Here is a 19,623-nt window from a genome sequence, read left to right as displayed (position 1 = left end):
TTTGCAGAACTTTTACGCATGTGCAGCTAAACATATAAAATCATGTAGACTTTCTTCAACAGCGTTTAACTTCGATGATCTGACGGGAACCAGTGTTGCCACAGCGGCAAGGCCATTGGCATATGAAGTGACGTGCTGAGAAATGAACAGTGTTAAGCACTAGCATTTTAAATTGCATGAATGTGTAAAGAATACACTATTGTACAGTAGCAATAAATCGAACAAGATTGTGCTGTTCTTAATAGACTTATCTTGTATGTGAGAGGATGGAGGCTGTACTCCTGAATCTGGCAACCATATTAACATTTTCCGTGGTTTCCCGAAATTACTTCAGACAATTGTCAGGATAGTTTCTTCTTCACTGTCCATTCATTTTAATGTCACAACCTATCAACATCCTCAATAACCTCCTTTTGATGTGCAGACTGCTGCGAAACGTGCAGAGAGACAGAGAGAGTCAATAGGGTATCGGTTGATAGGTTGGTTGATTTCGGGGAGGCAAACAAACAGTGAGACCATTGGTCCCGTTGGATTAGGGAAGGATGGGGTACGAAGACAGCCATGCCCTTTCAAAGAAACCATCCCGCCATTTGCCTGAAGCAATTTAGGGAAATCACGGAAAAATCTGATTCAGGATGGCTGGACACAGGTTTGAATCGTCATCCTCCAAAATACGAGTCTACTGTGCTGACCAGTGTGCTACCTCGCTTGGTAATACGAGTTCTGGAAGGTACCAACAGGGATGTGGAGCCATGCCGACTCCAGTGCAGTGACCAGCTGCATTAGGTTTCTCGGGTGAAGATAAATCTCGCGAACTACCCACTCGAGACAGTCCCACAGATTCTTGATTGGGTTTTGATCTAGGGAATTTGATGGCCAGGAGAGTATGGTATACTCATCCTGGTGCCCTTCGAACCACGCACGTACACTAAGTTGTGCGACACGTTGCACTGCCCTGCTGATAGATGCCATTGTGCGGAGGAAAAACAAACTGCAATGCGGGTGTGGACATGGTCCTCAAGAATAGATGCATACTTGTGTTGATCCACTGTGCCTTCCAGAATAACGAGATCACCCCCAGGGAATACCATGAAAACACACCCCAAGTCTTCTCAGTACCAGTATGCACATAATTGCTGCAGCGTTCATCTTCAATTGTTCTCCAAACATTAGACAATCTGGGTATGAGCACAGTCTGTATGCACACTAAAAGGCCACCCGGATCAGTGCATACCAGCCATTGCAGCTCTGCCACCTCTGAATGCATCCATCCACCAAGCAATCTTTCAGTACGGTAGAACAGTATTTTCTACCATTTCCACAAGCTCCTCGTGGCATTGTCACCCATTTCTTCCACAGTGAACTGCAGTCTTAACATAAGAGTGCTGTTCAAGTTGTGTAACATCTATCCTGAATGACTGCTCAACTCACACTTTGGTCTCTCTTCACACTTCATTCTCCTGGAAAGGACTAGCATCTACTGTCACATCATGTTACTGTGGATTCTTTGGGAGACTCCTGATGCCATGGGATGTGCATAGTTTATAATGTACTATTGTGTACTGTTGCAATTGACAGTAAAACACTTAACCAATGACAAACTTTTTTCGTCTTTTTTCTTGTTCTCTATCTTTAGGACGGTGCATTAAGTTCTGCCATTGTTCTGCATATAATGTTAACACATGAACTAACCTTCCATTTGCATATTTCACAATCTTTTAATTCCTTACCGTTATCACGACAAAACAATAGTTATCATGACGTTTGCAATGACCCACATATTTCCCGTCCTTCTGGCTAAAAAAACCCTATTTTCAACACTCTTGTTCAACGCAATAGCCTTAGCCCACCTTAACAGTGAATGACATGGAAGTCTGAAAGTAAGAGATCCACACTGTAGGGTGGATGAGGAAGAACAGTACGATGAAGTTTGTCAGTTTCTCTCAGGTGTGCAGACTTTTAAGGCCTTGTGCTGTCATGGAGAAGGAGACTTTTTTTTCTATTTTTGTGGTTACAAACATGCTGAAGTCAAAAAATTCCTGGCAGATTAAAACTGTGTGCCAGACCAAGACTAAAACTTTGGATCTTTGCCTTTCACAGGCAAGTGCTCTACCAATTGAGCTACCCAAGCACAACTCACCACCATCCTCACAATTTTACTTCCCCTAGTACCAAACTTCACAGTTCTCCTGCCAAACCTTCAGGACTAGCACTTCTGGAGGAATCCATGTCTCCACAATAACCTTTCTTCCAGATGTGCTAGTCCTGCAAGTTTCACGGGAGAACTTATGTGAAGTTTGGAAGGTAGGAGACGATACTGGCTGAAGTAAAATTTTGAGGATGGGTTGTGAGTCATGCTTGGGTAACTCAGTTGGGAGAGCACTTGCCCGTGAAAGGTAAAGGTCCCGAATTCGAGTCTTGGTCTGCTACACAGTTTTCATCTGACAGGAAATTTTATACCAGTACACACTCCGCTGCAGAGTGAAAATTTCATTCCGGATGCTGAAGTCATTTCTTTAAATTCCTGGGGGTAGCACAATACACTTCAGAGTTGATTGATGCACTGTGGAGGAGGACATCAAACAGAATAACCCCTTCAGAATCCACAGAACACCATTGTCATAACTTTACTGGCTGAGGGTGAGGCTTTGAAATTTCTTTCAAGAGAGGTGGGGTCATGCCACTCCATGAATTGCCATTTTGTTTGGTTTGAATTAATGAACCCACGTTTCATCACCTGAGATGACATTCAATAAAAAAACTGTCATGAGAGGCCTCATAATGCGCAAGCAATTGTGCACAGATGGTCTGTTGTTGCTCTTTATGGTCTCCTGTTAGGTGGTGAGGAACAAAGTGGGCACACACCTTTGAGTACCCCAATGTGCGTGTGTGTGTGTGTGTGTGTGTGTGTGTGTGTGTGTGTGTGTGTGTGTGTGTCTGTGTGCGCGCGCGCCAGTATTACCGATAGATATGTCCAGTTGAACAGTGAGGGTGGACATTCTGCAAGCATCTATTAATACCCGAGATGCCCTGGTTTTCCAAAAGAAACACAATGACAGATGTCTGCTTGGAACTCACCTCATTTACACATGCCATTTTGAAGGCTATGTATAGTGCCATCACGTTTCAGAACTTCATGGAAGTATAGGGGCTGAAGTGGGAGTATTCCATGATGTCCTCAAACAAATTACACAATCTTTCAACAGAACCTGGCCAAGAAAAAAAATCTTTTGCATTACTTACTGAACACCCTTCATATGTTTATTCCTTTTGTCAAACTCAATATCTGTTGTGATTATCCAAGGATTTCTACTATGAATTGTCTTTTTACCTATTAAGTAACTGAGCGCCAGCGACTTCGGTCTTCTGCTATTGTGGACCAGTTACTCGGATCGATGTTCAAGTTTCCCAGATTTTTCTTGTACTGATCCTTATAACATTTGAGAGAGGCACCTCATGGCCTTTTACCTGTGCTCACTTTGCTGTACAGCTTTTGGTGTGGAAGTCTGTCATTTTTCATCCGCTGGACACGTCCGACCCATCTGAGTTGATGCCCAATGATAAGACCTTCCATGCTATGCCTTTTTGCTTTCTCTCGAACAGCCGTGTTGGATATGAAGTCATCCCATTTCAGGTTCATGATATATCTTAGCTTGTGTTGGTTGAAGCGTTCTAGTTTCTTCAGATCGCAGCGATATAACCTCCAGGTTTTGCAACCATATAGCAGGGTGGAAATGACTACAGCTTTGTACACAATCAGTCTGGTGTACAGTGTTAAGTCTTTATTCAGGAAGACACGATTTGTAAGTCGTCCAAATGCTACATGGGCAACACGTAATCTATTCTCCACATTTTTTCCAGATGAGCAGTTAGATGGCAGTATGCTTCCCAGGTAGAGGAAATTGTCCACTTGTTCCAAGGGTGTATCATAAATGGATATGCTGAAGTCAGGAACCTTCCTTAATTATTCTTAAACCAAGTACTAGCACTGATTAAATTGAGCTCTGTGCAAAATCTGTCATCTTGCTACCTCTTTCACTCCTTTCCTCGAGTCCATGTTCTCCTTCTATTTCTCCTCTCTTTTTTTCCTACTACCAAATTTCAGTCACCCACCACAATTTAATTTTTGTCTTCCTTAACTAAATGAGTAGTATTCTTTAAGTAAACATACGTTCTTTTAATCTCACCAGTCGCAAAGATAGTTGGCATACAAACCTGCACTACTGAAATGACTGCTGACTTTATCCTCCTATGATAATGCATTCACTATGCTGTTCATACTGGATTACCTGGATTCTATTTTCTTATCCAATATTAGATGCATTCTGCAATACCCCTATTTGATTTTGTTTTTGTGAATGTGTACTGATGTCACCACTGACTTCCACTGTATGTAAATCGCTTGTGTCTGTGTATGTGCGGATGGGTGTGTGTGTGTGTGTGTGTGTGTGTGTGTGTGTGTGTGTGTGTGTGCGCGCGCGCGCGAGTGTACACCTGTCCTTTTTCCCCCCCAAGGGAAGTCTTTCCGCTCCCGTGATTGGAATGACTCCTTACCCTCTCTCTTAAAACCCACATCCTTTCGTCTTTCCCTCTCCTTCCCTCTTTCCTGAAGAAGCAACCATCGGTTGCGAAAGCTAGTAATTCTGTGTGTGTGTTTGTGTGTTTTGTTCATTGTGCCTGTCTGCCGGCGCTTTCCCGCTTGTTAAGTCTTAGAATCTTTGTTTTTAATATATTTCAACCTATTATTTTCATTTTTAAATTCTCTAACCAAGCTACCAAATTATGGGATCTAACATTCCACACTAAAACTGTAGAATGGCAGGCAGTTGCATTTTGCCCGATGACTACATCCTCCAGAGTAGTTCCTCCCTGGAGATACGAATGGGATACGAATGGGACTCCTTTATCTCTGGAATATTTCACCCAAGAGGATGCTGACATCGTTAAGCTGTACAGTAGAGCTGCATGTCTTGTAGTTTCCTCTTGCTTTCATCACAGCAAGTCCTGTTGGCTAATATTACAATGCCAGATCTGGCAATCATTTAAACTGTTGCACTCCGCAACTTCTAAAAATGCTGCTGCTGCTGCCGCTCTTCAGGAACCACTGGCCTCTCCACAGCTACCTATCCATTGCTGCTGCACCTACTGTAAGGCTATCTTTATCGCTGAGGCTCACCAGCCACCCCATATCAGCAATGTATAGTGTCTTATGGCATCATACTCTGATGAAACCCGTCACTGAGAAAAAAATTCTTTATTGCACACAACAATTTGGAGCATGTTATAGTAAGTGTTCACTTCAGTATCTCTCGCAGAAAATTCTTTTAACACTGGGTATACTGGCAACAGTCTCACAGTGCATTTACTTCCTAATGAGCAAAAGCAGCATTCATTAATATAGCACTAGAAAAAGAAATTACTTTACACTATAGATCATTCAATTGTAGTGTGGCACAAAAAGGAGTGAGTTATTCAGTGAGATAAAGTATCTAACAGAAAATAAAGTTAACTTTGAACACATTAACTGAAATAATATCTTCTTGGGGCTCCTACTGTTCCAAATCAGAGCAAGAGAGTGCAATGATATATGTATCAGTCAAATAACTACACTAACTGCTCCAAAACAATCAGTGATACTATCTTTATACTCAAAAACAAAGATTCCAAGACTTACCAAGCGGGAAAGCGCCGGTAGATAGGCACAATGAATAAAACACACACACAGAATTTGAGCTTTCGCAACCGGCGGCTGCTCCATCAGGAAAGAGAGAAGGAAAAGGAAAGATGAAAGGATGTGGGTTTTAAGGGATAGGGTAAGGAGTCATTCCAATCCCGGGATTGAATCCCCCCCCCCACAAATTAAAAATATTTCCCCAAAAATTAACTCAGATTAGACTTGAATTTACAAAAGAAACTGAATCTTTAATGTTAGGCACAGCTCTGCTGTTGTTACTGTGGCTGATAACCCCATGAGCCTCAATAGTATTGGGGGGTGGGGGTGGGGGGTGTACTATAACAATGATGAATGTAAGACATGGTGCAGAAATAATAAATAGGGTGAGAATTTTAACTGGAAAAGGCACATTTTGGAACTCTTCAAAAGCTAAGTTCAGCCACATTTGCACTTAGAATCATTGCAGATCTCTGGGAGAGAGAAATCAGTAACTTGACGTATTTTGCATATTTTCATTGAATAATGTCAAATGGAATAATGTTCTGGGCTACCTCATCTTTAAGAAAGAAAGTCTTCCTTGCACAGAAACATGCTGTAAGACTAACATGTGGTGCCCACCCACAATTATCTTGTAGACATCTGTTTAAGGAGTTAGGCACTCTGACTATTGCTTCACAGTACATTTATTCCCTTATGAAGTTTGCTGTGAATAATCCACTACAGTTCAAAAGGAAGAATTATGTACATACTTACAATAACAGAAGAAAAAATTACATTTATTACTCCACATTAAGGTTTTCTTTGGCACAAAAAGTTATGCACAATGTTGCAATAAAAATTTTTGATCACTTACCCAGTGACAAAAAATTTCTGACACACAGCATAGTAAAATTCGAAAACAGGAGAATTTTCTCCTTGGCAATTCCTTCTGTTATACAAAAGAATTCCTATTACTGAAATGTGTAAAAGGCAGTGGATATAACTTGCTAGTTCAAAACATATGCATATCTTTTTTCTTTTTGAAAAATAAAAACTTAGAGATGTTCAGAATACATACTAAATTAATTGGCAATCTGAATGTAAATTGACTAATTCCATATCATTATGATCTATTGCACAAAATGATCATGGAACACGAATCTAAAAAATGAATATTGTTTTCAACATTACATTGTTTTTTTTTCTGTATAGACAAATTTACAACATTTTTTTGTGGTTTCAAATCAAGATGAAAAGTATTGCTTGTATGAACACAAATGAGGCAAATACTACCCATTACAGACAACAAAATTGAGATAATCTCTCAATAACTGCCATGCACCACAAAATGTAAGGTGCATCCCCCCCCCCTTTCCAAGATGCTACATACACCAGTTCTTTAAATGAAGGAAGTTGTTCAGAAAAAATACGATTGTATTCTTGACCGGAGCCGCAACTGTTCGATCAAGTAGCTCCTCAATTGGCATCACAAGGCTGAGTGCACCCCGAAACATGGCAACAGCGCAACAGGAAGTTGTTCAGAAAAAATACGATTGTATTCTTGACCGGAGCCGCAACTGTTCGGTCAAGTAGCTCCTCAATTGGCATCACGAGGCTGAGTGCACCCCGAAACATGGCAACAGCGCATGGCAACCTAGATGGTCATCCATCCAAGAGCCGACCAAACCTGACAGCGCTTAACTTCGGTGATCTCACGGGAACCGGTGTAACCACTGTGCAAGGCCATTGCCATATATTTATAATTTACTAATTTTTATTATTCAACCATCTTTTCTTTCCACTGGGGCCTTACCTGTTACAACACCAGCTGATGCCATCTGTTCTGACATTACAACAAGTCCATGGATGTTGCCTGTACTTCCAGCATGGGGTTTCTTGTATGAGAGCTGAGGTGTTCCTCCACCTTGAAGTTGTTTTTCAACTTCTGTTTCATCAAGGGGAAAAAAAAGAGATATCAGTAATGCATGTATTTTGTCTGGGAAATTAGGAATTAGGGTCATTAGAAAAGAACGAATATTTCAACATAATCGTATGTCTGTATGGCTTTCTGCTAGTTACAGATAACTATTTTCTGCTATGCAACAATTACTAAAATTCTCAACATTAAGGTAATGCAAACTAATCACAACTAACACTTATAACATTATAAATATAATTAATATGACCCATACACATTAATATATAAAACAGAAAGAAACTTCCACATGGAAAAAATATATTAAAACAAAGATTCCAAGACTTACCAAGCGGGAAAGCGCCGGCAGACAGGCACATGAACAAAACACACAAACACACACACAGAATTACGAGCTTTCGCAACTGGCAGTTGCTTCGTCAGGAAAGAGGGAAGGAGAGGGAAAAATGAAAGGATGTGGGTTTTAAGGGAGAGGATAAGGAGTCATTCCAATCCCGGGAGCGGAAAGACTTCCCTTAGGGGAAAAAAAGGACAGGTGTACACTCGCGCGCGCACACACACACACACACACACACACACATATCCATCCGCACATACACAGACATGTGCGGATGGATATGTGTGTGTGTGTGTGTGTGTGCGAGTGTACACCTGTCCTTTTTTTCCCCTAAGGGAAGTCTTTCCGCTCCCGGGATTGGAATGACTCCTTACCCTCTCCCTTAAAACCAACATCCTTTCATTTTTCCCTCTCCTTCCCTCTTTCCTGACGAAGCAACTGCCAGTTGCGAAAGCTCATAATTCTGTGTGTGTGTTTGTGTGTTTTGTTCATGTGCCTGTCTGCCGGCGCTTTCCCGCTTGGTAAGTCTTGGAATCTTTGTTTTTAATATATATATATATATATATATATATATATATATATATATATATATATATATATATATATATATATATTAAAAATAAAGATTCCAAGACTTACCAAGCGGGAAAGCGCCGGCAGACAGGCACATGAACAAAACACACAAACACACACACAGAATTACGAGCTTTCGCAACTGGCAGTTGCTTCGTCAGGAAGGAAGGAAGGAGAGGGAAAAATGAAAGGGTGTGGGTTTTAAGGGAGAGGGTAAGGAGTCATTCCAATCCCGGGAGCGGAAAGACTTCCCTTAGGGGAAAAAAAGGACAGGTGTACACTCGCACACACACATATCCATCCGCACATACACAGACACAAGCAGACATATTTAAAGGCAAAGAGTTAAGGGCAGAGATGTCAGTCGAGGCGGAAGTACAGAGGCAAAGAAGTTGTTGAAAGACCAAACCACCTCCCCTACCCTCTGGCTCCTACCCTTGCAACCGCCCCCGGTGTAAAACCTGTCCTATGCACCCTCCCACCACCACCTACTCCAGTCCTGTAACCCGGAAGGTGTACACAATCAAAGGGAGAGCCACATGTGAAAGCACCCATGTGATTTACCAACTGACCTGCCTGCACTGTGATGCTTTCTATGTGGGAATGACCAGCAACAAACTGTCCATTCGCATGAATGGACACAGGCAGACAGTGTTTGTTGGTAATGAGGATCACCCTGTGGCTAAACATGCCTTGATGCACGGCCAGCACATCTTGGCACAGTGTTACACCGTCCGAGTTATCTGGATACTTCCCACCAACACCAACCTATCCGAACTCCGGAGATGGGAACTCGCCCTTCAGTATATCCTCTCTTCTCGATATCCGCCAGGCCTCAACCTCCGCTAATTTCAAGTTGCCGCCGCTCATACCTCACCTGTCTTTCAACAACTTCTTTGCCTCTGTACTTCCGCCTCGACTGACATCTCTGCCCTTAACTCTTTGCCTTTAAATATGTCTGCTTGTGTCTGTGTATGTGCGGATGGATATGTGTGTGTGCGAGTGTACACCTGTCCTTTTTTTCCCCTAAGGGAAGTCTTTCCGCTCCCGGGATTGGAATGACTCCTTACCCTCTCCCTTAAAACCCACACCCTTTCATTTTTCCCTCTCCTTCCTTCCTTCCTGACGAAGCAACTGCCAGTTGCGAAAGCTTGTAATTCTGTGTGTGTGTTTGTGTGTTTTGTTCATGTGCCTGTCTGCCGGCGCTTTCCCGCTTGGTAAGTCTTGGAATCTTTATTTTTAATATATTTTTCCCATGTGGAAGTTTCTTTCTGTTTTATATATATATATATATATATATATATATATATATATATATATATATATATATATATATATAGTGTGTGTGTTTTTGTTTGTTTGAGGGGGGAGGGGGGGGGAGGGGGGGGAGGGGGGAGGGGGGGGAGGGGGGGGGAGGGGAGGGGGTTGTTGGATAGTGGTGTTTTTGGACACTGTCATGCCCAATTTGTATGACTGATTCTTACAGGTGACATCTATAGCTTACACATGATGTGAAATACTAAATTTGTTATAGAAGACTTTTGAACCTGTTTGTGGGCATTTTGTTAACTCCTGCTGTGGGTAAAGAATGTAAATAGAGAATTACCAAAATGATTGATCATTGTCTTTTCAGTTAAAAGGGCAATATTTCAGAAAAAGTGAAATCTGTGAACTGCACCAATGACCCCATTGTCAACAACAGTCATGCAAACTACAGAGTTCCACATCCATTGATGTCCAATGTGTTCATTGTTCTACAATGGTACATAAAGGCTAACACAATAATTGTTGAAGAGGGATTTCACTGCAGAAAGATGATGTATTGTGAATGTGTTGGACAACACTTGCAAGGCAGTGTTACATTTTCATTTCCATGATAACATTTAGAGATGAAGTTCGTATTTTTTTTTTTTTTCCATGAGCTATTCCACATAACAATATTTTCCAAGGTATAACATAGAAACTGAATATTACTGGATACAAGCTGCATTTTTCAAATACAATAAAGATTTTTTTAAGTATATGATTGTTAAATGTGGCTCGATATAAGAAGTCATTGTTGTTGTTGTTGTTGTTGTCTTCAGTCCTGAGACTGGTTTGATGCAGCTCTCCATGCTACTCTATCCTAAGCAAGCTGCTTCATCTCCCAGTACCTACTGCAACCTACACCCTTCTGAATCTGCTTAGTGTACTCATCTCTCGGTCTCCCTCTACGATTTTTACCCTCCACGCTGCCCTCCAACGCTAAATTTGTGATCCCTTGATGCCTCAAAACATGTCCTACCAACCGATCCCTTCTTCTAGTCAAGTTGTGCCACAAACTTCTCTTCTCTCCAATCCTATTCAATACCTCCTCATTAGTTACGTGATCTATCCACCTTATCTTCAGTATTCTTCTGTAGCACCACATTTCGAAAGCTTCTATTCTCTTCTTGTCCAAACTAGTTATCGTCCATGTTTCACTTCCATACATGGCTACACTCCAAACAAATACTTTCAGAAACGACTTCCTGATACATAAATCTATATTCGATGTTAACAAATTTCTCTTCTTCAGAAACGCTTTCCTTGCCATTGCCAGTCTACATTTTATATCCTCTCTACTTCGACCATCATCAGTTATTTTACTTCCTAAATAGCAAAACTCCTTTACTACTTGAAGTGTCTCATTTCCTAATCTAATTCCCTCAGCATCACCCGATTTAATTTGACTACATTCCATTATCCTCGTTTTGCTTTTGTTAATGTTCATCTTATATCCTCCTTTCAAGACACTGTCCGTTCCGTTCAACTGCTCTTCCAAGTCCTTTGCTGTCTCTGACAGAATTACAATGTCATCGGCGAACCTCAAAGTTTTTACTTCGTCTCCATGAATTTTAATACCTACTCCAAATTTTTCTTTTGTTTCCTTTACTGCTTGCTCAATATACAGATTGAATAACATCGGGGAGAGGCTACAACCCTGTCTCACTCCTTTCCCAACCACTGCTTCCCTTTCGTGCCCCTCGACTCTTTATTACTGCCATCTGGTTTCTGTACAAATTATAAATAGCCTTTCGCTCCCTGTATTTTACCCCTGCCACCTTTAGAATTTGAAAAAGAGTATTCCAGTCAACATTGTCAAAAGCTTTCTCTAAGTCTACAAATGCTAGAAACGTAGGTTTGCCTTTTCTTAATCTTTCTTCTAAGGTAAGTCGTAAGGTCAGTATTGCCTCACGTGTTCCAACATTTCGACGGAATCCAAACTGATCCTCCCCGAGGTCTGCATCTACCAGTTTTTCCATTCGTCTGTAAAGAATTCACGTTAGTATTTTGCAGCCGTGGCTTATTAAACTGATAGTTCGGTAATTTTCACATCTGTCAGCACCTGCTTTCTTTGGGATTGGAATTATTATATTCTTCTTGAAGTCTGAGGGTATTTCGCCTGTCTCATACATCTTGCTCACCAGCTGGTAGAGTTTTGTCATGACTGGCTCTCCCAAGGCCGTCAGTAGTTCTAATGGAATGTTGTCTACTCCGGGGGCCTTGTTTCGACTCAGGTCTTTCAGTGCTCTGTCAAACTCTTCACGCAGTATCGTATCTCCCATTTCGTCTTCATCTACATCCTCTTCTATTTCCATAATATTGTCCTCAAGTACATCGCCCTTGTATAAGCCTTCTATATACTCCTTCCACCTTTCTGCCTTCCCTTCTTTGCTTAGAACTGGGCTGCCATCTGAGCTCTTGATATTCATACACGTGGTTCTCTTCTCTCCAAAGGTCTCTTTAATTTTCCTGTAGGCAGTATCTATCTTACCCCTAGTGAGATAAGCTTCTACATCCTTACATTTGTCCTCTAGCCATCCCTGTTTAGCCATTTTGCACTTCCTGTCGATCTCATTTTTGAGACGTTTGTATTCCTTTTTGCCTGCTTCATTTACTGCATTTTTATATTTTCTCCTTTCATCAAGAAGTCATTGTTGAACATTATCATTATGTTTCAATATTTAAATGTGCCCACAGACTACACCTCCAGTCACATTGTGTATACTTGTTGACATTTAGAGTAACCAATATTTTTAGTATTTACAGCAGCGTCACAAGTTTGAAATGACTCAGTTACTTTAAATTAGTCATATTCGATGGAATCCCTGGGGCAAGGTCTCTGACATATGAAAGAAGTCAGCAATATACATTTTATTTAAACATGTTACCATCAAATGGCCAAAGATTATTAAATATTCTTACACTGCAGTGCTGATATTAATTATATAGTTAACATAATCAATGTGGATGCATGTGCTACTGTTTAAGGCTGTGTCAACGAAAATAATAATTTTTAAAAAATGTAATGTAACTGAATAGATAACCTCCTGCTGCCACTTGGTGAGTAGATTTTATATCTACCCACTTACATTCTGTTGAATGTTGTGTGGTAAACAACTATTAAAATGGCCTTTAGCAAGATTACCTTCAGTAATGCTAGACTCTTGAAACATGTTTTCCAGTGCATGATGAATTTCTTGGAAGGACGGCCGGTCACTGGCATTCCACTGCCAACACTGGCGCATCAGCTCATAAATCTTTGGTGGACAGCCTGGAGGACATTCCATTCTACAACATTAAAGAAAAACATATTTACGTATATAAAAACACAACAGCACAAATTTCTTGGTTTCGAGTGCCAAAAAGGGGGCGATAAGAGGGAAAACAAATTTTCTAAAACTATCAGATGCTTTTTTGGCTTGATGAAATACATACTGGCAGTTTATCATCATTTCTATGTGCTTTTCCACTGTTCAACACCTCTTCCACTCAATTAGTGGTTACTTATACTCTTTACACATACTACCTAAACAAATTAGAAAATTTAACAAATTTAAACCACCATACCACAAAAAAGAAAACACTCTAATGAGTTTTATTTCCCACCTCAACTTTAATATATTATGATTCTCTTAATGCACTGTATCATTTCACACACATTTAGTTTTACTATCCACCCATTTGTACACAGTTGATGAATCTTTTTAAACTCTTTAACATCTAGGGTATCATCCACTCTAGAACTGCAGATTTCAATTCCTTGTAACATAGGGAAGTAAGTAAAATGGAATGAATGCTCAAGGTCCTATGCAAAGTTCCAAAATTCCTTATCATTGATAAACACAGTTCCAGATTTAAGATTTTCATAATGTAGTTCTTAATAACAAATCTAAGTTATGGAAATATTTGAAAATAAACTCCTGGTCTTATTAATATCAAACCAGTGATTAAAGGCCCACACTGTGTTTGTCTGATATTTTCAGTTTGGTAAATTTTAATGACACCACAACACAAACTTCAGTTTAAACTTAACACTGACATAATAAATCAAAGTTTATGCACCAGTTGTGAAACAATATGCTTCTCCATTCAGTTGGCATCAGTCCAGAAATGTACATCTGCATATATGTCTTTCTGACTCTTTTGTGGGCATTTGTCAACACCTTTGGTGACAGATGGTCTCTAATAACTCAGTCCCTCATTCTCAGTTTCGTGGGACATTTTAACATTTTTGCTGTGTGGAAACACTATTAACATGTTGCCTGGTTGTGAAGGAATAATTTTTCAATGCTTTTTCATTCGCATGCTCAAAAAAGCTACACAAGTAAACGAGTTTCTTTTCTTGAACATTAGCAAAACTCTTTCTTAATGGCATGTATTCCCATCATCCATTACTGAAGGCCGATAAACATGGTGGGGGATTGTTTACTTTCATAGTCTCTTTTAACTCGATGACACACAAGAGAAACCAATAACAGTATGAGAAACTAGGGCTACTTGGCTATAAAACTGTTGACATTACAGTGTAAACACAGGCTGAGCACTGTAGCTGTATTTCTGAGCTTAACAACTCTTAACAGCTAACCCTAGACTTCATACTCACTATTATATCCAACCAGCTAAATACGCATCCCTAACAGAATTTAGACAAGAACACTCTGTCACTTAAGTGACATGTTTGCAGTACAGTCTTCGCCCATAGCCAAAGCTTTACACCACTACCCAGTGACAGCAGACTGAGTTTCCTAAACATTTTCATTTTCATAGAGTTAGCTGCTGGAGTAATATTAGTTATTTTGAATCTGCTGCATAACACGAGTATAAACTATGTGATCACAAGTTTGTGGTGCCCTCCATCGATAATGCTGGAATTCAATATGGTGTTAGCCCACCCTTAGCCTTGATGACAGCTTTCACTCTCACAGGCATACGTTCAACCAGGTACTGCAAGGTTTCTTTGGAAATAGCAGTCCATTCTTCATGCAGTGCTGCACTGAGGAGAGGTATCGATGTTGGTCAGTGAGAGGCCTTACACGAAGTCTGAGTTCCAAAATATCCCAACGGTGTTCTATAGAATTCAGGTCAGGACTCCATGCAGGCCAGTCCATTATAGGGATTGTCGTGTAACCACTCGGCCACAGGCCGTGCATTATGAACAGATGCTCGATCTTGTTTAAAGATGCAATCGCTATCCCCGAATTGCTCTTCAACGGTGGGAAGCAAGAAGGTGCTTAAAACATCAATGTTGGCCTGTGCAGTGACAGTGCCAAGCAAAACAACAAGATCCGAGCAGGCACACGGGGGGGAGGGGTTTATTAATGATTGGGAGCTCCAATGTTGGGTGGGTAATGGAGCCCCTTAGGGAAACAGCAGAAAGGTCGGGGAAGAAGGCCAGTGTTCACTCTGTCTGCTTGCCAGAGCATCTCATCCGAAATGTGGAGGCGGCCCTGCCAGCAGTGATAGAGAGCACTGGGTGCACCCGACTGCAAATTGTTGCTTATGTCGGCACCAATGACTCCTGCCGTCTGGGTTCAGGGGTCATCCTCCGTTCATACGGGTGGTTGGCAGAGTTGGTGAAGGCGGAAAGCCTCACTCGCAGCGTGGATTTGTAGTGTCGATCCCAGAACTGATCGTGGTCCTCTGGTTTGGAGCCAAATGAAAGGCTTAAACCAGAGGCTCAGATGATTCTCCAGAGATCTGCAGTGCAAATTTCTCGACCTCCGCTAACAGATGGAGAAATGTAGGGTGCCCCTGAATAGATCAGGCATGCACTACATACAGGAAGCGGCTACAAGGGTGGAGGAGTATGTGTGAAGTGCACATGTGGGTTTTTCAGGTTAGAGAATTCCCTCCCTAGGTCAGACAATCGCCTCCTGAGACGCGGCAAGGTAGCAGTAGGCAAAACACAACAAGAACTGAGAATAATAATGTGGTAATAGTAAACTGCAGGAGCGTCTATAGAAAGGTCCCAGAACCGCTCTGATTAATAAATGGTCACAATGGCCACATAGTACTAGGGACGGAAAGTTGGTTCAAACCAGATGTAAACAGTACTGAAATTCTAAACTCAGATTGGAATGTATACTGCAGAGACAGGCTGGACAGTGAAGGGGGAGGCGTGTTTATAGCGATAAGAAGGGCAATAGTATTAAAGGAAATTGACGGAGATCCGAAATGTGAAATAATTTGGGCGAAGGTCACAGTTAAAGCAGGCTCGAACATGGTAATTGGATGTCTCTATAGGGCTCCCTCGCTCAGCAGCTGTTGTGACAGAGCACCTAAAGGAAAATTTGGAAAATATTTCGAGTATATTTCCCGACCATGTTATAGTTCTGGTGGAGATTTTAATTTACCAGATATAGACTGGGAGAGTCAAACATTTATAACGGGTGGCAGGGACAAAGAATCTAGTGAAATTTTTTAAAGTGCATTGTCTAAAAATTACCTTCAGCAGTTAAACAGAGAACCGACTCATGGCGATAACATACTAGACCTTCTGGTGACAAACAGACCCGAACTATTTTAAACAGTTAATGCAGAACAGGGAATCAGCGATCATAAAGCGGTTACTGCATCAATGATTTCAGCTGTAAATAGAAATATTAAAAAGGTAGGACGATTTTTCTGTGTAGCAAAAGTGACAAAAAGCAGATTTCAGAGTACTTGATGACTCAACACAAAAGTTTTATTTCAAGTACAGATAGTGTTACGGATTAGTGGACAAAGTTCAAAAACATCGTACAATATGCATTAGATGTGCCAAGCAAGATCGTAAGAGATGGAAAAGAGCCACCTCGGTACAACAACCAAGTTAGAAAACTGCTGCAGATGCAAAGGGAACTTCACAGCAAAATTAAAAATAGCCAAAGCCTTGCAGGCAAACAAAAATTACACGAAGTGAAATGTAGTGTGAGGAGGGCTATGAGAGAGGCATTCAACGAATTTAAAAGTAAAGTTCTATGTACTGACTTGGCAGAAAACCCTACAAAATTTTGGTTTTATGTCAAAGTGGTAGGTGGATCAAGACAGAATGTCCACACACTCTGTGACCAAAATGGTACTGAAACAGAGGATGACAGACTAAAGGACGAAATACTAAATGTCTTTTTCCAAAGCTGTTTCACAGAGGAAGACTACACTGTAGTTACTTCTCTAGATTGTCACACAGATGACAAAATGGCAGATTTTGAAATAGATAGAAAAACAATTAAAATTGCTCAAAAGAGGAAAGGCCGCTGGACATAATGGGATACCAGTGCGATTTCACACAGAGTACACAAAGGAACTTGCCCCCCTTCTTGCAGTGGTGTACCGTAGGTCTCTAAAGAGCGTAGCGTTCCAAAAGATTGGAAAAGGGAAAAAGTCAGGGGATGTCGAACAGATGTGCAAAACTATAGACCTATATCTCTAATGTCGATCAGTTGTAGAATTTTGGAACACATATTATGTTAAAGTATAATGACTTTTCTGGAGACTAGAAATCTACTATGTAGCAATCAGCATGGATTTCAAAAAAGACGATCATGTGAAACCCAGCTCGCACTATTCATCCACGAGACTCAGAGGGCCATAGACACGGGTTCACAGGTAGATGCCGTGTTTCTTGACTTCCGCAAGGCATTTGATACAGTTCCCCACAGTCGTTTAATGAACAAAGTAAGAGCATACAGACTATCAGACCAATTATGGAGAGAAGTCTTCCAAAGTAAGAGTGATTTCAGGTGTGCCGCAGGGGAGTGCCGTAGGACTGTTGCTATTCACAATATATATAAATGACCTTATGGATAACATCGGAAGTTCACTGAGGCTTTTTGCGGATGATGCTGTAGTATATCGAGAGTTGGTAACAACAGAAACTTTTACTGAAATGCAGGAGGATCTGCAACGAACGGATGCAGGATGCAGGGAATGGCAATTGAATCTCAATGTAGACAAGTGTAATGTGCTGCGAATACATAGAAAGAAAGATCCTTTATCATTCAGCTACAATATAGCAGGCCAGAACTAGAAGCAGTTGATTCCATTAATTATCTAGGAGTACATTAGGAGTGTTTTAAAATGGAATGATCACATAAAATTAATCGTCGGTAAAGCTGATACCAGACAGATTCATTGGAAGAATCCTAAGGAAATGCAGTCCAAAAACAAAGGAAGTAGGTTACAGTACACTTGTTTGCCCACTGCTTGAATACTGCTCACCGGTGTGGGATCCATACCAGATAGGGTTAATAGAGGAGATAGAGAAGATCCAACAGAGAGCAGCGCGCTTCATTACAGGATAGAGATGACAGATAAACTCCAGTGGAAGACTCTGCAAGAGACATGCTCAGTAGCTCGGTACGGGCTTTTTTTGAAGTTTTGAGAACATACCTTCACTGAGGAGTCAAGCAGTATATTGCTCCCTCCTACGTTTATCTCGCGAAGAGACCATGAGGATAAAAGCAGAGAGATTAGAACCCACACAGAGACATACCGACAATTGTTCTTTCCACGAACAATACGAGACTGGAACAGAAGAGAGAACCGATAGAGGTACTCCAGGTACCCTCCGCCACACACCGTCGGGTGGCTCGCTGAGTATGGATGTAGATGTAGGTGTAGGGTGCTAGCCCCCTATATGAAAAACGCGACCACACCATAACACCTTCACCTCTGAAATTTACTGTTGGCATTACACTCGCTGGCAGATGCAGTTCACTAGGCATTCGCCATACCCACACCCTGTCATCGGATCACCACATTGTGTACCATGATTAGTCACTCCACACAACGTTTTTCCACTGTTCAGTTGCCCAATGTTTATGCTCCTTACACCAAGCAGGGCATCGTTTGGCATTTACTGGCGTGATGGGTCGCTTATGAGCAGCCACTTAACCACGTAATCCTAGTTTTCTCACCTCCCGCCTAACTGTCACAGTACTTGCAGTGGATGCTGATGCAGTCTGGAAATCCTATGTGATGGTCTGAATATATGTCTGCCTATTATACATTACGACCCTCTTCAACTGCTCGCAGTCTCTTGTCAGTCAACAGACGAGGTCAGCCAGTACACTTTTGTGCTTTACATGTCCCATCATGTTTCCACTTCACTATCACATCGGACCTAGGAATGTTTAGGAGTGTGGAAATCTAGAGTACAAACGTATGACACAAGTGACACCCAATCACATGACCACGTTCAAAGTCCTCGAGTTCTGCGGAGCACCCCACTCTGCTCTCTCACAATGCCTAATGACTACTGAGGTCGCGATGAATTGGATTACCTGGCATAAGTTGGTTTGTGGGGGTTAAAGGGACCAGACTGCTACGGTCATCAGTACCTTTTCCAAACACTAAAAACACCCACAGAGAATAAAAACGATCAACAGACGATACGACAGACGACACAGAACAAGAGAAACGTAGACAAAGACCAGACAAGACGAACTAAAATCACACAGAGTGTGACGGTGGTTGGCCGACCATACAAACAAAAAGGGAAAAGCCAACCACCGAGAAACACATGAAAAAAAAAAAAATCTGACAAATCGTAGGCCATAGGCCAGAATCAACACAAAAAACTCACACACTTACATTAAGCGATAAAATCCTCCTGCCCGAATAAAACGCAGAACTATGTCGGCTATGGAAGAGTCGTCAGATAAGAGTGCAGAGAGCGTATCAGGCAGCGCAAAAGTCTGCCTGAGCACAGTTAAAAGGACGCACTTCAACAGAATATGGACCACCGTCAAGGACGCTCCACAACGACAAAGAGGGGGATCCTCACGACACAGTAAATAACTGTGCGCGAGTCAGGTGTGGCCAATGCGGAGCCGACAA

At 41.4% G+C, this 19,623-nt stretch overlaps 1 protein-coding gene across 12 annotated transcripts in view; it reads right to left on the bottom strand.

Moving 5' to 3' along the window:
• LOC126266607 (tyrosine-protein kinase Abl) overlaps positions 1-19,623 on the bottom strand; it is a 428,403-nt gene that overhangs the window by 62,353 nt on the left and 346,427 nt on the right. For all 12 annotated transcript variants that reach the window (XM_049970945.1, XM_049970933.1, XM_049970934.1 and 9 more), the window contains 2 exons: positions 12,950-13,092; positions 7,467-7,598 (listed from right to left, as the gene is read on the bottom strand). In XM_049970945.1, coding sequence (XP_049826902.1) covers positions 7,467-7,598; positions 12,950-13,092 — 275 coding nt within the window. The remainder of the gene's footprint in view (positions 1-7,466; positions 7,599-12,949; positions 13,093-19,623) is intronic.

The sequence above is a fragment of the Schistocerca gregaria genome, chromosome 4 (assembly GCF_023897955.1).
Source record: "Schistocerca gregaria isolate iqSchGreg1 chromosome 4, iqSchGreg1.2, whole genome shotgun sequence".
Classification (NCBI taxonomy): Eukaryota; Metazoa; Arthropoda; class Insecta; order Orthoptera; family Acrididae; genus Schistocerca; species Schistocerca gregaria.
The sequence above is the reverse complement of the archived record's forward strand: the minus strand, read 5'-3'. Positions and strand labels throughout refer to the sequence as shown.